The 17340-nt window shown below is 36.7% G+C and overlaps 2 protein-coding genes across 3 annotated transcripts in view; one reads left to right on the forward strand and one right to left on the reverse strand.

Moving 5' to 3' along the window:
* Positions 1-17340, forward strand: part of rcbtb2 (regulator of chromosome condensation (RCC1) and BTB (POZ) domain containing protein 2) — an 824162-nt gene that overhangs the window by 367142 nt on the left and 439680 nt on the right. The gene's annotated exons all lie outside the window — the stretch shown is intronic.
* cog6 (component of oligomeric golgi complex 6) overlaps positions 1-17340 on the reverse strand; it is a 79661-nt gene that overhangs the window by 35563 nt on the left and 26758 nt on the right. For both annotated transcript variants that reach the window (XR_015508412.1, NM_001320347.1), the window contains exons 5-9: positions 14859-14970; positions 13132-13214; positions 11778-11848; positions 9383-9476; positions 2755-2883 (exon numbers count right to left, since the gene is read on the reverse strand). Coding sequence is in view for 1 of the 2 variants with exons in the window: in NM_001320347.1 (NP_001307276.1) it covers positions 2755-2883; positions 9383-9476; positions 11778-11848; positions 13132-13214; positions 14859-14970 (489 nt within the window). In the remaining variant the exon portion in view is untranslated. The remainder of the gene's footprint in view (positions 1-2754; positions 2884-9382; positions 9477-11777; positions 11849-13131; positions 13215-14858; positions 14971-17340) is intronic.

The following is a 17340-nucleotide window of genomic DNA, read 5'->3' on the forward strand; positions in this document are numbered from 1 at the left end:
GACGGAGGCTTTCAGCGGTGCTTCTGACTGAGCCAAGCCCAGTTTGATGAACTGTTGTTGGTGAAGGCTGGAGGATTTCCCTCGGAACACTGACAACAGGTTCTTTGTCGAAATCACGCCCCCACAAGAGCAAGCTTCTGATTGGTTAACGTTAACGCAACGCGCCACGCCATTTGCGCGTATTGCGCCGCAGGATGTCTATTCGCGCGTTTGCATTGACTTAACATGTAAATAACTCGCGCTTGACGCGCGTTCCGCGTCTGGTGTGAACGCAGCATTATAGGTAATACTGTGAAAAATTCCTTGCTCTGCTAAACATCATTTGAGAAATATTTGAATAAGAATACCAATTTCACAGGAGGGCTAATCTTTTTGACTTCAACTGCATATGCTTCAGTAAAAAAGAGTGTAGTATGCTTCTTATGAGTTTCAGCGTGAGCAATAGTAACAGCAATTGATTTTAAAAGCGCTGGTAGGATCGCAATGGCGACTTAATTAAACGCACAGAGCTTTTCTTCAGGATTTGTAGCTCCATCCAGTCGAGTTATAGATTTCCCTGAGACTCAAGGCCACCACACAGTCAGCTATCATTACACGGCCACCATATCCTTTAATACCGGACAGCAGGGGGAAGTGCTGTTCTGAGAAGCACCGTTTCCCACTTTTTATCGACACGATGCCGAGAAGCTCATGTTCTGTGCTCGTGTTCCTGTCGGAGGGCGTTCGAAGGCCTGACGGGGGGCTGGCCTGGAGAATCCATAGATCTCAACAGCCGACCTTTCTCTGAACCTGCACCATTAGAGTAATTCCATGAAAGAGGAAGCGCTTCTCTGGAAGAATCAGGTTGGGTTTAATGTGCTCAGACATTGAATTGGATTTGCTGCTTCGGGATACGTGGTGTTAATCAGCAATGGAGAGGCTTTTAGTGGCTAACAACGGCGTGCCCCTAAAACCACCCCCAATTATAGATGGGGATTGTTTTTAAGGACCTGCGAAGGGATGAAATGTGCATTTTTTTATTCGAGGTTTGACAAGATTTCAAGTGAAATATGAAGACGGGGCGGGACATCTTGTAGTATCTCTTTTAGTGTTTTAGTTTATCCAAGCCGCAACATCCCGCTCTCAATGTGAAGCTAATACAGTAGTTACTGAAACTGCAATTCATCGACTGGCCATTGGGGGCTGGCTCCAGAAACTCCAGATGTTCACTGACTGCCATGTTAAAATGGCCATCTTTACAGCTGATAAAAACATGTTTACAGCCTGGTACAAAAGACGGTTTTGGTGCATATAACTGATATTACCCTTCATGACAACTGTGAGTCAAGGTTATAAAAGTTTTGGATTTTTTGGTTTTCATTTCGTTTTGACTTTTGGTTTGAAAATTCAGTTTTTTTAGATAGATTTACTACTTATTATTAGTTTTTATATTTTGAAATTAAGAAGTTTTAGTGAGGTTTTTACTTAAAGGTGCAGTAGGTGATCTGCCAAAATGCTAATCGCTTAGCATATTATCTTTGGACGGCGGGGAGGGACTGTGATTCAAAGCCACACCCCCTGAAATCCCGAGCGCACCGCGTCACAACAGCAGACAGACAACCCACTAGTACATGTCATTCGCCAGTTAGTTAGTGCCAGCGCCGTGCAGGAATTACATGTATTACTTTGCCACACTTGCATGCTATTTCAGAGCGAATATTCAGAGTAGCATGGTGAACAGCATAGGAAGGCTGTCATTGTTCAAAAATGACCCAATGTGAATATAAAAGCAACTTCAACTCAATAAAGCAGGTTACTGATGTTTTGTTGTTAAACTAAATATAAATCTACATTATAGATGCTGTTAAAGGGCCTTATGAACCTGAAAATAATCACATCAATCTTTCACCGGGAGATTTCAATGGTTGAACAACACGTCTGTGCATACAAGTCATTCATAACAACACAATCTAACATAAGCTTAGCCTGAACATTACCTGTCTAACAGTTATACTTCAGCCATGGTGTAATCCTTCCTCCAGCGTGCTAAAGTAACTCCAATATTGATTCATGTTTTTAAAAGTTTCAATTCAGCATTTGATTTCTCCAGGTCCGTCTCGTGACCGCGCGGCCACTTTGAGGGCGAATTATGCTAACACATGCTAATGGTGGATCTGCGTGAACAGATGCGCAGAAGTCCGAATCGATATACTGACAGACAGTCTGACCTGCTTATCGGAATTATTGGAGATGTCGGTCCGACTCTATTTTATTGGACGAACATTTTTTTTTTTTTTTGCTTTACCCAGAATATAAAAATGCATATAAACACATTTAGATCATTTACTGTAATCGTTACTATTGGACTGTGAAGAGGCTTTCAACCAGCACAACAAAAAATGTTTCTGAAGACAATCACCTACTACACCTTTAACTAAAGTAAAGATCGCAAGTTCCGGCACAAATTCAGCCCTGCATGTACCTAAACAATGTTCCAATTGTCTGAAAAGCAAATAAACAAATCTGGGAATACATTATTACTGAGGGAAAATGAAAAGCCAGAACACACAGGTTCAGCACAAAGCTTTTAAAATAAAAGGCATGGTCATGAGAAATTTATCGTTCCCTCATTATACGACTTCATGGGTGGAATTTCATAACATATTATCTTATTTCCACAAGTTAATCTGAATTGACATGGCCACGACAAAAAAGGTCAGCCGAACATGTCTCCTTCAGGTCACCGTACTTTGAATGAGATGTTGTGGTCTGTACCTCATGGGGTCGTGAGAGTGCATCTCTATGGGTCTCGGGGTGCCGCCTGGACCTCCGCGGGTCAGGGCATCAATAAAGCCTCGGACTACTGCAGAACGTCGCGCCGTACCAAACTCATCCAGTGTGTACCTGAGAGAACAAACAACAAAAATGAGCATACGATTATGAATTCAAGGGGTCTATGCTTGGCTGATTAGCATAGCGCTGTGTGAATCTGTATTTATTTTTGGCTATTTCTGCGCAGATTTATGCATAAATATTTGGGGAGTATTGTAACTAAAAACGTGAAACGAAAAATAATACCTTTTTAAATTTTATTTAAGGCTTGCAATGCAAATTTAATTAGATCTAAATATTTGGTAACCAAAGCAAGTTTCTCATATAATATATCGACTAAAAGACAGAAAATAATACGTTACAAACTGTATTGTAAATAAATCATACAAACATTTGCATATGAATATGAATAAATATACTGAATAAACATAAACATACTGCATCTATTAACATTAGTAAATAAATAGATTCAATGTTGGCCATTGGCAAGTATAACTACATACTCCGCAGGTTTAATAAACACCACTTTTAATGTAAACCAATATTATCAATTACCCACAATACCGATATTATGAATTATTTACAATATCCTTATTATCAATTAGTTACCATACTGATATTATCACTTAGTTACCATAATGATATAATCAATTAGTTACAATACTGATACTATCAATTAGTTACAACACCGATATTATCCATTAATTACAATACCGATAATATCAATTAATTACAATACCGATAATATCAATTAGTTACAATACTGTTATAAGCAGTTAGAATACTGGTATTTTCAATTAGTTACAATACTAATATTATCAATTAATTACAATACCAATATTATCAATTAGTTACAATACTGATATAAAAAATTTGTTACAGTACTTATATTATAAATTAGTTACAATACCGATATTGTCAACTAGCTACAATACTGATATTGTCAACTAGTCACAATACTGATATTATCAATTAGTTACAATACTGATATTATTAATAAGTAAAAATACAGATATCAATTAATTGCAATGCTGATATCAATTAATTACAATACCGATATTATTAATTAGTTACAATATGGATATTAGAATTGTTACAGTACCAATATTACCAATTAGTTATGATACCATTATTACCAATTAGTTATAGTTTTGATATTATCAATAAGTTACCATACTGATATTATCAATTAATTACAATATCACTATAGTCAATTAGTTACTATACTGATATTATCATTTAGTTTCGATACTCTGTTATTAATTAGTGACCATGCGGATATTATCAATTAATTACAATACTGATATTATCAATTACAATACGATATTATTAATTAGTTACAATACCGATATTACAATTGTTACAGTACCAATATTGCCAATTAGTTACAATACCGATATTACCAACTAACTATCAACTATATTTTCAACGATATTTGAGCTTCAGAACAGTTAAGAAATCAATATTTAGTCTAATATTTTTGGATTTTTAGTAAAGATAGAGGGAGCTCTGTTTATGTTGACCAATTGTCATTTTCATCCAGACAAAAAAAGCTGTAAATGACAATTTCAATTGAAATTTAATTGGAAGATATGTTGTCAGACCTTCACAGATTGCAGCAAATGTTAAGATTTTACTTTTACCTAAAGCCATACCTAATACATCCAGAGAAACTGAATTTTCAAGCGGTCTTAAAAATGTATGTATTTATTTATAATTAATATGACTATTCTAGGGCTGACGTAGATACATTTAAAGTTCCAAGTCTTCATTGTTCCAGGCCAGCTCAACACCTTTAGATGACCAATTAGGAATACCAGTGGATTTTAAAATTATGTTGTTTGGTATATCGCTAGCATAAACAAGATTAAATGCCCGAGCCATAAAACAAAACAAACACTGCAAGACCTTCAAAATAGCCTCTGAAATCTTACAGAGAAAAGAAATACTTTAAGTTAGAAAGACCCAGGGTCACACACATACACACACACAGACAAAAACAATGGAGGGCCTGGGTTGGCAGTTAGGAAATGTAGCTGTGTTTTGATCTACGGGCTGAGAACGGCCCTGCGCAGACTAAACAGTAGCGACCACAGTGGCCAGAGAAAAAGGGAGGAGAGCAAAGACTGAGAAGTTTAGCAGAGATTCCAGTAACTCTGGAGGTCCCCGTCCTCACGCTTTTCTCCTGCGGCCTTGAACTACCTTAGATAAAATCGACATGTGTTGGGAGATTTAAGAAGAGGGTGACAGAGCAGAATAAAAGAGAGCAGGACACAAAGAGAGGACAAGAAAACATGAGAATCTGCGGAGAAATGCGAGCCTGTCCCTGTATGCACCTTGAGAAACTGTATGGTCTACAGAAAGATAAAGTAACGTTTTCGGAAATTTAGAAACGCAAACAATGTGAGACAATCTGAACAGTTTGGCATTACTAAGAGATTCCCCAGGATGTTGTTTTTTCACTGATATTCTGCACAGGATGATGAGATGAGGAAATCAAATACGATAAAACCGAGAACAGTTCACAGACATCCGACACTCGATACTTTAATTATCTAAAGGACGTTTTCACATTAAAATAACCCCATTTTAATTAGTTCTGCATAACAGTAGTTATCCTTTATTACCAATTAGTTACAGTACCGATATTATCAATTAGTTACAATACTGATATTATCAATTAGTTAAAATACCGATATTACCAATTAGTTACAGTACCGACATTATCAATTAGTTACAATGCCGATATTATCAATTAGTTAAAATACCGATATTATCAATCAGTTACAATACCGATATTATACCAACAATACCGATAATACTGTTATAATCAGTTACAATACAGGTATTATCAATTAGTTACAATACTGTTATAATCAGTTACAATGCCTATATTATCAATTAGTTACAAAACCGATATCCACTTGTTAAGTGTGACGTCACGCGAAGCGGCTTCCGGGTTCAAGAGCTCTATTCAAATGTATAGGGAGACTCATGAAGTGGTAATTAGAAACGTTTACAAAGCGATTTGATACTTTTGAAAATCACGATCGCAATATATATGTCCATGCCTAATACCCCACGGCCAGAAAGTCATTAATACTTTTTATAAATTGTTAAAATTTTGGTATTTGAGATGCAGCAAGCCCAGAGATTGTTGTGTACACTATTATTTTATATAAAATTAACTTTAATGTGTGATATGAATTAAAAGTGATCATAAACAAACAATTTCTTAACTCAAATGAGTGGCGGCTTGGACCCGGAAACAGTATTACATACGTCACCAACACGTCATTACTTAACAAGCGTATTATCATTTAGTTACAATACCGATATTATCAAATAGTTACAATATCAATATTATCAATTAATTACAATACCGATATTATCAAATAGTTACAATGCCGATATTATTAATTAGTTACAATACCAATATTATCAATTAGTTACAATATCGATATTATCAATTAATTACAATGCCGATATTATCAAATAGTTACAGTGCCGATATTATCAATTAGAAACAATACCGATATTATCAATTAGTTACAATATCGGTATTATCAATTAATTACAATACTGATATTATTAGTTACACTACCGATATTATCAATTAGTTACAATACTGATATTATCAATTAGTAACAATACTGATAGTATCAATTAGTTACAATACCGATATTATCAATTAGTTACAATACCAATATTATCAATTAGTTACAATACTGATATTATCAATTAGTTAAAATACTGATATTATCAATTAGTTAAAATACTGATATTATCGCGTGAAAAAAGTAAATAAACTACAAACATAATGACCAACCGTCAAGTAGAGGGGCAAAAAAATTCAGCTTAAACCAGCCTAGGATGGTTGGCTGGTTTTAGCTGGTCGACCAGGCTGGTTTTAAAGGGGTTTTGGCCATTTTCAGGCTGGTTTCCAGCCTAGTCCTAGCTGGTCAGGCTGGGAGATTACCAGTTAAAACCAACTTGACCAGCCTAGACAGCCTGGGAGCCCAGGCAAAACCAGCTGTGTCCAGTTTAAAGTTTGTCAAGTTTGGTTTTAGTTTGTTTTAGCTGTTCATTTTCCAGCCTGACCAGCTAAAACCAGGCTGGTCGACCTAGGCTGGTTTAAGCTGGATTTTTCAACAGGGAAGTTTTTGCTTGAAGGGTTCTGGGTAGTTACATAAATAATAATAATAACAATAATAATAATAATAATAATAAATCTATCTATCTATGATGTTCAGGTCTACAGTTTGCTTTGATTATATGCCTTTAATCACTTCTTCTATACACTACCTGAGTTTTGATTAATTTTCACAGACCAATGTTGTGAGATATTTAGCACTTACGGTTAGCATCTTGCGCCAATGACTAGCCCTAAGGATGACTGATAGTAAAAGAATGAATACTATCGACAATCTGTGTGGCCTTCACTCAAAAAAATATGCTATGGTTTTTGATCCAAATTCGAAACATGTTGGAGAAAGTTTATTTACACTGTGGAAATGAACCCGTTTTCTGGCGTCATTAATTCACGCTAACCACATTGTTGTTGAACTGTATTGATGTGGCCCATTAACTCAAACGCACTAATCAATCTTGACAACTGTTTTCACGCGAGGACGTCTGAACATTCTCAATGTACTGGCAGTCTGAGGAAGGTGAGGGCAGTAAACACTGGAAACGGCTTCTATTAGGATGTGAGACACTGCCATCTTGTGGTGGAACTGCAGTTTGACTCGCTGTTGCTCGTGTGTATTTTTGCTATTTTTCCAGCCATACTAGTAATTCTTACATAACTGCACACAATCTCTTTGTGCCTTTCTGATAAGAGATAACGTTAAAAAAACAACATACAAACAAAAATTAGCCATCAGCCTTTAGTATGTTATATTAAAATCAAATTAAATTAATAATTGACTATAAAAAAAACATTATACGGTTATTAGACTGTGTTTTCAATATGCTTATGTTTACTTACTGTATGCCTATAGTTGTGCGTGCAACGTTTGTATATTTACAGTATAACCACCTTGAAAAAATGGGGGTCGCAAGTCACTGACATTGTTATTTTGGGGATCGCAGGCTAAAAAGTTTGGGAACTCTGTGCTAGACATTCAATATTTCATGTAGGCTTTCATCATGGTAGCAACCGTTTCTCTTTTTGACCATTAGTATAGCTGGTTTTACTACCAAAACCACAATTTAAATACTAAAACCATGCTTTTATGATGTTATTTTTAATACAGCCACAGTTCATTTTCATGTTACTGATATTAACTATCAATGAGCAGTGTATTTGTTACACAATTTGGTTATATAAATTTAATAGTTACTGTAAACTCTTAGTGTAAATCCATATTAACATGCAACCTGCAATTTAGTAATGTTTTAGTAAATTGAGAAATTTACATTAACATTAATAAATACATTAATGTTATTGATAGTTAAATAAATGTATAAATTTTTTAGCAAATATATATATATATATATATATATATATATATATATATATATATATATATATATATATATATATATATATATATATATATATATATATGGGCAATTCCATGCAAATGTCAACCTTGCCATAAAAAATTATTTAGTTTTCACCAAAATAGACAAACCGTTTCTACATTTTTTGTGTTAGCAATTATTTTACAGTACTGTAAAAATACTCGTAAATGTATCTGTCAGTATTTCAAACTATTATATTTAATTTGCCAAAATCACACAAGTGGCTATTTCACAGCTGTCACATGCATAACGGAAATGTGTCACATCCATAACGACACTTTTTCTTCATGAATGCAAAAATGTCAAATAAAATAAAATCAATCATTTTAATTCTATAGTGAGCCGACTCATACCTGTTTGATGAGCATTGTTTCTTTTGGGTTGTGCAGTTTAACTGTCAAAATTTCTAAATAATCTGTTGTCGACTGTAAATTCGCAAACTTTTTTTGTCACATCAATAACGCATGTTTATTTTCCTAATTTAAATTATAAAACATGTTTACATATTGATATTTTTCTGCTGCCATAACTCTGTGGTGAGCTATTTTGGAAAATATAAACAGAAGTTTTGATACAATGTCAACATATACTTTCTGTGTGAAATTATGTTTTGAGTTTTTACTGCAAATGTCACATCCATAACGCTGGAATTGCTTATATATATATATATATATATATATATATATATATATATATATATATATATATATATATATATATATATATATATATATATATATATATATATATATATATATATATATATACACACACACACACACACACACACACGCATATATATATTTGCTAACATTTTCTTATTATTATATTTGCTAACATTTTCATATATATATATATATATATATATATATATATATATATATATATATAAAAGAGATGTCACATACGATTAGCAGTGCGATGTGGCTGTATATTCGTATGTATCTGTGTGCGAGAGAGAGAGTATGTGTGCATGAGAGTGTCTGTGTCTGTATTTGTGTGTGTGTGTGTGTGTGTGTGTGTGAAGAACAGAAGAACTCACTTATAAAGAACAGGCCGATCCTGGAGAGACTCCATAGCTTGACTCAACACAGGAGGAATATCACATGTTTCCTGAGTCAACCCTCTGCATTCGTCTGCACACACGCAAACGCACACACACGCACACACAGACACACACACACACACACACATCTATGTTAGCTCATTTCATAGTATACCACATTAATAGTCACATACAATTGCATTATTTAAAGGGATAGTTCACCCCAAAACAGAAATGCACTCACTGATTACCCTGAAGTATTTCCAAACATTTGTGAGTTATGTCGAAAGCAAAAGGAGATATTTTGAAGAATGTTGGAAACTAGTAGCCACTATTATCTTTAGTAGGAAAAAACTGTAACACTTTAATTAAACGGTGACGGAGTTACACATGTACCCTGGCCTAGATACAACCCTAACCCAAACCTTAACCCTCACCTTAAATAAAGTGTAGCCGGAGAAACAATTGTCAGGATAGTTCGGTGGCTTTCAACATTCTTCAAAATATCTTTTTTTGTGTACCGTAAAAAAAAAAAAAAAAAAAAACTCAGTCAGAGTGTAAGAAAACAAGAACCATAAAGTAAAACATCCACAGTAACAATACACTAATCCATTCGAGAAACGCACAAACATCCTGTTTATACAAAAACCAAACAAGCAGCATGCTAATTCATACTAAAATCATGCTAAAATGATAATTTATACAAGAAACATTCTATCACAATGCTAATTTATACCACAACCATGCTAATTTAAGTTAGCAACTTTCTAGCAACCACTCAGAACACCTTAGCAATCACCTAGAACATCCTAGCAACACCTTAGCAACCACCTAGAACACCCTAGTAACCGTCCAGCAACATCTTAGCAACCACTCAGAACATACATGCAACCATCTAGCAACATCTTAACCGCCTGGCAACCCCTCTCACACCTTACCAACTGCTTAGCAATGCCTTAGTAACCCCACAAAACATTGTAGTAACTGCCTAGCAACGCCTTTGTAACCACTCAGAACACCCTAGCAACTGCCTAGCAATGCCTTAGTAGCCACTGAGAACCCCCTAGCAATGCCTTATCAACCACTGACAACACCTTAGCAACACATTAACAACCACCCAACACCCTAGAAATGTCTTAGCAATCAATCAGAACACCCTAATAACCGCATAGAAATGCCTTAGTAACCACTCAGAACACCCTTGCAATGCCATATCAACCACTGACAACACCTTAGCAACACATTAACAACCACCCAACACCCTAGAAATGTCTTAGCAACCAATCAGAACACCCTAATAACCGCATAGAAATGCCTTAGTAACCACTCAGAACACCCTTGCAATGCCATATCAACCACTAAGAACACCATAGCAAACACTGAGAATACCCTAGCAACAACTTAGCAACCACCCAGAACACCCTAGCAATGCCTTAGTTACCCATTAGAACATCCTAGTGATGCCTTATTGACCACTGAGAACAACAAAGCAACACCTTAGCAACCACTTAGAACACCCTAGCAATGCCTTTGCAACCACTAACACCCTAGCAGCTCCTTAGCAAACACTCTGAGTGCTCTAGCAACACCTTAGCAACCATTTAGAACACCCTAGCAATGCCATATCAACCACTAACAACCTAGTAACTCCTTAGCAAACACTCAGAATACCCTAGCAACGACTTAACCATTTAGAACACCCAAGCAATGCCTTATCAACCACTGAGAACAACAAAGCAACACCCTAGCAATGCCTTAGCAACCACTCAGAACACCCAAACAACTGCCTAGCAACGCCTTAGTGACCACTCAGAACACCCTAGCAATGCCAAATCAACCATTAAGAACACCCTAGCAACTCCTTAGCAACCACCTACCAACCACTAAGAACACCCTAGCAACGCCTTAGTTATCATTCAGAATACCCTAGCAATGCCTTAGTTACCATTCAGAATACCCTAGCAACACCTTACCAACCACTTAGAACACACTAGCAACGGCTTAGAAACCACTCAGAATACCCTAGCAACCTCCTACAAACGCCTTCGTAACCAATCAGAACACCCTAGCAAACGACTAGCAAGAAACATGCCAACCCATACTAGAAACATGCTAACACATATGTAGTTATATATCTATGCAGACTGTTTTAAACTTCTTAAACTACTTAAACTTTAAAACTACTCCAAGCTTTCAGGCGAGGCTTCATACGTCAGTTATAAAGCTATAAAGACTACAGAGGTAAGTTCAATGTTAAAATATTTAGTTTTCTGTTCCACATTCTCTGGCAGCAGCAGCTGTGCTTATATTGCAGAAACTTCTCACTTCTGCTGTGTGTGCGTGCGTGCATGCGCGTGCGTGTGTGTGTGTGGTCCAGCGTGCACACACTCACTCTGTGCCCAGCGATAGAGCTGCTCGTATGCCGTCTCCTGTAACACCGCCATCTGCTCCATAATCTCCAGCCTGCAGTTAAAACACAGACATCACTGAACTAGATGTGGACAATCAAAGTCTAGTAAAAGCACGCGAGCTGAAGCACTGCTGTTCAGCTGTTTTAAAGGGGGCTAATCTTACACCGGAGGTCTCCAATTAAAGGTGTAATTAAATTCAAGGTCCAAAAAAAATAACATTTATCTTTCTTAAAATATGTAGATTGAAGCATCAGCTGTTTTACACTATGAATCCCTTCATTCTGAGCTTCTTTCCGGCTCTGATTGGTCAAAAGACACTAATCTGCTCTGATTAGTCTATTAACACTACACTGATTGGTTGGACGACACTACTCCATTACAAATATGACTGGTCATTTAACACTACTCTGCTCTGATTGGCCATTTAATAGTACTCTGCCCTGATGGTTCAAAAGACACATCTGCTCTGATTAGTCAAAAGACACTAATCTGCTCTGATTGGTCATTTAACACTACTTTTCTTTGATTGGTCAAATGGCGATAATCTGTTCTGATTCGTTGTTTAACCCCTACTCTGCTCTGAATGGTCAATTGAAAGTACTCTGCTCTGATTAGCGATTCAACACTGCTTTGATCGGTTATTTAACACTACTCTTTTCTGATTGGTCATTTAACACTGCTCTGATGGGTTATTGAACACCACGCTGATTGGTTATTTAACACTACACTTCTGATTGGTCATTCAACACAGCTCTGATGGGTTATTGAACATTACTCTTTTCTGATTGGTCATTTAACACTACTCTTCTTTGATTGGTCAAATGACACCAATCCGTTCTAATTGGTTGCTTAACCCTACTCTGCTCTGAATGGTCAACTGAAAGTACTCTTTTCTGATTGGTCAGTTAACACTGCTCTGATGGGTTATTTAACACTACTCTTTTCTGATTGGTCATTTAACACTGCTCTGATTGGCAAATAGATATTACTTTTCTATGATTAGAATCTTCTACTCTTCTCTAATCTGCTCTGATTGGTCAAATAGAAAGTACTCTGCTCTGATTGGTCAGTCTGTTTAAGCAGTCAGTCAACACTGCTCTGTTTGGTCATTTTACGCTACTCTTCTCTGATTTGTGCACTAATCTGCTCTAATTGGTCAGTTAAGACTTCTCTGCTCTGATTAGTCATATGAAAAGTACTCTTCTCTGATTGGTCATTTAACACTACTCTGCTCTGATTGGTCAGATAACATTACTGACTCTGACTGGTTGAATGGCCCAGTCTGTTACAATAGTTAATTCTGCTCTATTCTTATCCTCTATATTTTATTCTTACCCTGCTGTTTGCTGGTTGGTTCTCAGTAGGACCTTCACATCTTCATGGATGTTCTTCACACGGTTCAGCGCCCTGAAGAAGTCCTGGACAGAAAACACACACTATCACAGCTGACTCTGTTTCAATCTCCTTTTAAATCAGTCTGCAAGAGTTTCATCTGAGAAGGTTAAACTCTCACGCAACTCAACTAAAGCAATGCTGCATTTACACATCTATTTTACTCAGAAACAAACTGGGTGAATTAGTTGAGGAAAAAGTTGAAGACTTCATGCTAACACAGTCACTTTTATTTTATAATGGGACGTTAAAAACATGTAATGGTCTATTTAAACATGAAACATGAAATTTTAGAAGCTTGGAATAACTTACAGTTTTTTTTCAGTCGCTTTGGTGCGTTTCTCACAACACCAGAGCATTTCTGCACAACAGTTAATGCATTTCTCAAAACAATTGGTACAAACTGCAAAACCTAGCTGATAACCTGCAAAAGCGCGTCACATGCTCAAAACGGATCGCTCATTCCTCAAAAGCAAGTATTCATGTCAATCAAAGTGTCAGTGTCATCAAAATGAAAAGTCCTGACACCGTTGTTTATGAACAAGATGTCAAATGGCTTTGTCATGTTTTCATTATGACAGTTGACTCTGTACATTTTTTCAATGCAAAAAAGTCAGATTTTGGTGACACGTCCTGAAAATGCTCAAGACAGCACTTTATACTATTTGCACAGCCAATTGAAAACTACAGCAAAGTTAGACATCACTGCATTTAGTGAGGTATCTGAGTACAAGACACTGAATATGTATGTTTCACATTTTTACTGCAGATGCTCGTCGCAATTCTAATTTATTCACAGCATTGTGTAAAAGAATAAACACACCCTTATTTACAACAAACATAAACATTCTTTGAGTAGAGCTGTGCACAACTGTGAACAATATCACAGAACATATTGGAACTGAACCTACAACATACGCAGGTCTGTAAATCATTCATGAAATTGTTACATTTTTAGACATTTTTAGGAAAATAAGGATTTTATTTTTTTATAAAATTTTATTTACAGATTTTGACAATTAGTTCAACATTTTTGTCTGTAATGACTCAAGTAATGAAATGAGGTTTATATATAGATTTATATGCAATGACTTTTCAGCATTTACAAGTTTAGTTAATTTTGACTGATGTGACATAAGCAGATGATAATGTTGTAAATAGCAGAGAGTTGTATGAAAACAATTGATGCATGTCCAAAAGCATCTCCAATTTGTTGGAAGGAATGAGAAACTGCTACTAGGATGTGCACAAATGACTTAATGTTTTGAGAAATGCATTAACTGTTGTGCAACTGTAAATAGTGTTGTGAGAAATGCACCAAAGCGACTAAGAAAAACTGTAAATGTCAAATATTAAGATTTATTTAGCCTGAAATGATCTTATATTGATTTCTTTTAATATTCAAGTGCATTATCAAAGAGAAAATGTCATTTTAAGAGCATTAATATTACTATTTTACTGAATGCATCATCATATCAATGGACACTTGGTGAAACTTCTCCAAAACTAAACACAATTCCTATACTTTTGAATGACATTGTATAATTATAAATCACGACTGCAAGACCTCTGCCAGTCACATCTCATGGTTCAGTGGCATTTGTGCAGATTAATTAAAATGTGATGTAAAATACTGATCTGCATTGTGATGTAGGATAATGTGAGGTCACCTCAGTTATAGGCCCATCTCGTGCCGAGCGTAACGTTGCCATCTCAGCGGCCGACAGCTGAAACTTTGACAGGAACGCCTGAGCGACCTGAGCCCGAACCTCCAACCGATGACTGAAGAGAGAAAGACATGCAGAAATACATAGGGTTAGATTACATTTAATTTTATTTGTAATTGGACCTTAACCGGTTTTCTTTTACTGTACTTTGTGGCTTCTTGTCTGTGAAAGGTGCTATGTAAACACATAAAAAATAAGTAACTAATGTCTAATTAACTACGCTAGCTGGCAGCTAGGTCTCTGCAACTTTCACATTGTTGCCCACTGAAGCTAAGAAGGGCTGAGCCTGGTCAGTACCTGGATGGGAGACCCCATGGGAAAGCTAGGTTGCTGCTGGAAGTGGTGTTAGTGAGCAGGGGGTGCTCAACCTGTGGTCTGTCTGATCTAATGCCACAGTATAGTGAAGGGGACTCTGCTTAGAGAGTGCCGGTTTGCAGATGAGATGTTATACTGAGGTCATGGTCATAAAAAAATCTCAAGAATGTCCTTTGAAAAGAGTAGGGGTTTAACCCCGGCATCCTGGCCAAATTTGCCCTTACCATTCCTATGTCAAAACCAGCTTGACCACCCTGCTAAAAAATCCAGCTTAAACCAGCCTAGGCTGGTTGGCTGGTTTTAGCTGGTCAACCAGGCTGGTTTTAGAGGGGTATTGGCCACTTCCAGGCTGGTTTCCAGCCATTTCCAGCCTGGTCTTAGCTGATCAGGCTGGAAAATGACCAGCTAATTCCAGCTAAAACCAGCTTGACCAGCCTGGTTTAAGCTGGACATAGCTGGTTTTGGCTGGGCTCCCAGCCTGCCAGGCTGGTCAAGCTGGTTTTAGCTGGTCATCTCCCAGCCTAACCAGCTAAGACCAGGAAATGGCTGGAAACCAGCCTGAAAGTGGCCAAAACCCCTCTAAATCCAGCCTGGTTGACCAGCTAAAACCAGCCAACCAGCCTAGGCTGGTTTAAGCTGGATTTTTCAGCAGGGCAACCTGGTTTAAGCTGCACATAGCTGGTTTTAGCTGGTAATCTACCAGCCTGACCAGCTAAGACCAGGCTAGAAATGGCTGGAAACCAGCCTGGAAGTGGCTAAAACCTCTCTTAAACCAGCCTGGTTGACCAGCTAAAACCAGCCAACCTGACTGGGCTGGTTTAAGCTGTTTTTTTTCAGTAAGGATTGGGGTTTAAATACATTTTAAGCACTTTTGTTTGGCTGGATTAGCTTGTCAGATGGTCATCAACCACATTTTTTGAGCCTACCAAAAAGGTTTCCAAAAGATTTAAGAATAAAAAAACGTAGAATGATACTTAATTTTAAATTACAAATTTAATACTACATACATCTTTAAAAAAAAAGGATGCTGTTCAAGTTTTAAATGAAAAACTAGCCTATCATTTATTAGGCTAACACAAACTAGCCAGCACATGCAACTTTCCTCAGTCACGCTGAAGTAATGGCCAAAAGAGCATTCTGCTTGGTCTTAAACCCTTCTTTGATAGTTTTTTTTCACAATTTAATATGGCAGAGCAGTCAAAATAGGACAAATGAGTTTGTGTATGGGACAAATTCTGGACCTTTGACAGTGAGGGGTGGATTTTTAGAAACTCAAATAGGATTTGAACAAGTGAGTAAACGATGGCAGAATTTTAGAACCGTCTCCCTAAATTGAATCCAAAGCCATTACCCTGAGTCAACACAAGATGGCGGCCATACTCTAGCCAGAAACAGCAGCGGGACACAGAAAGTAAACTAGCACAGGGCTCAAGGCGACATCAATTGAACAAGGGCATCTATAAAGTATGACATAAGAACAATAGTAGTCAGGTCACACTCTGTCCTCAGAGAGACGACACTGCTGATTCAGCCCTCGCTCATTTCAGCTCTTTCCTCGCACCATTAAAAGGTTACCAGCACTCGGACCTTGCTTTCATTTTGTGGAGCTGCTCGTATTTAGTTACTGCTGACAGTTATTGATAAAAGTCCTCTTACTGTAGTATAATAGACCTATATAATGGCATAAAACAGCAGTTACTGTCCAAAGTAATCTTACTTTAATATAATAAAGTTGAAGTCCGAATTATTAGCCCCCCTTATTTATTAGCCCCGCTGTTTACCCCCACCCCCCCATTTCTGTTCAACAAAGACTTTCTCAACACATTTCTAAACATAATAGTTTTAATAACTCATCTCTATTAACTGATTTATTTTATCTTTGCCATGATGACAGTAAATAATATTTGACTAGATATTCATCAAGACACTTCTATACAGCTTAAAGTGACATTTAAAGGCTTAAGGTTAATTAGGTTAACTAGGCAGGTTAGAGTAATTAGCAAGTTATTGTATAACGACGGTTTGTTCTGCAGACTATCAGAAAAAATTGCTTAAAAGGGCTAATGATTTCGACGTTAAAATTGTTTAAAAAAAAAAATTAATTGCTTTT

Source organism: Danio rerio, chromosome 15 (genome assembly GCF_052040795.2).
Source record: "Danio rerio strain M-AB ecotype USA chromosome 15, GRCz13ab, whole genome shotgun sequence".
Lineage (NCBI taxonomy): Eukaryota > Metazoa > Chordata > Actinopteri > Cypriniformes > Danionidae > Danio > Danio rerio.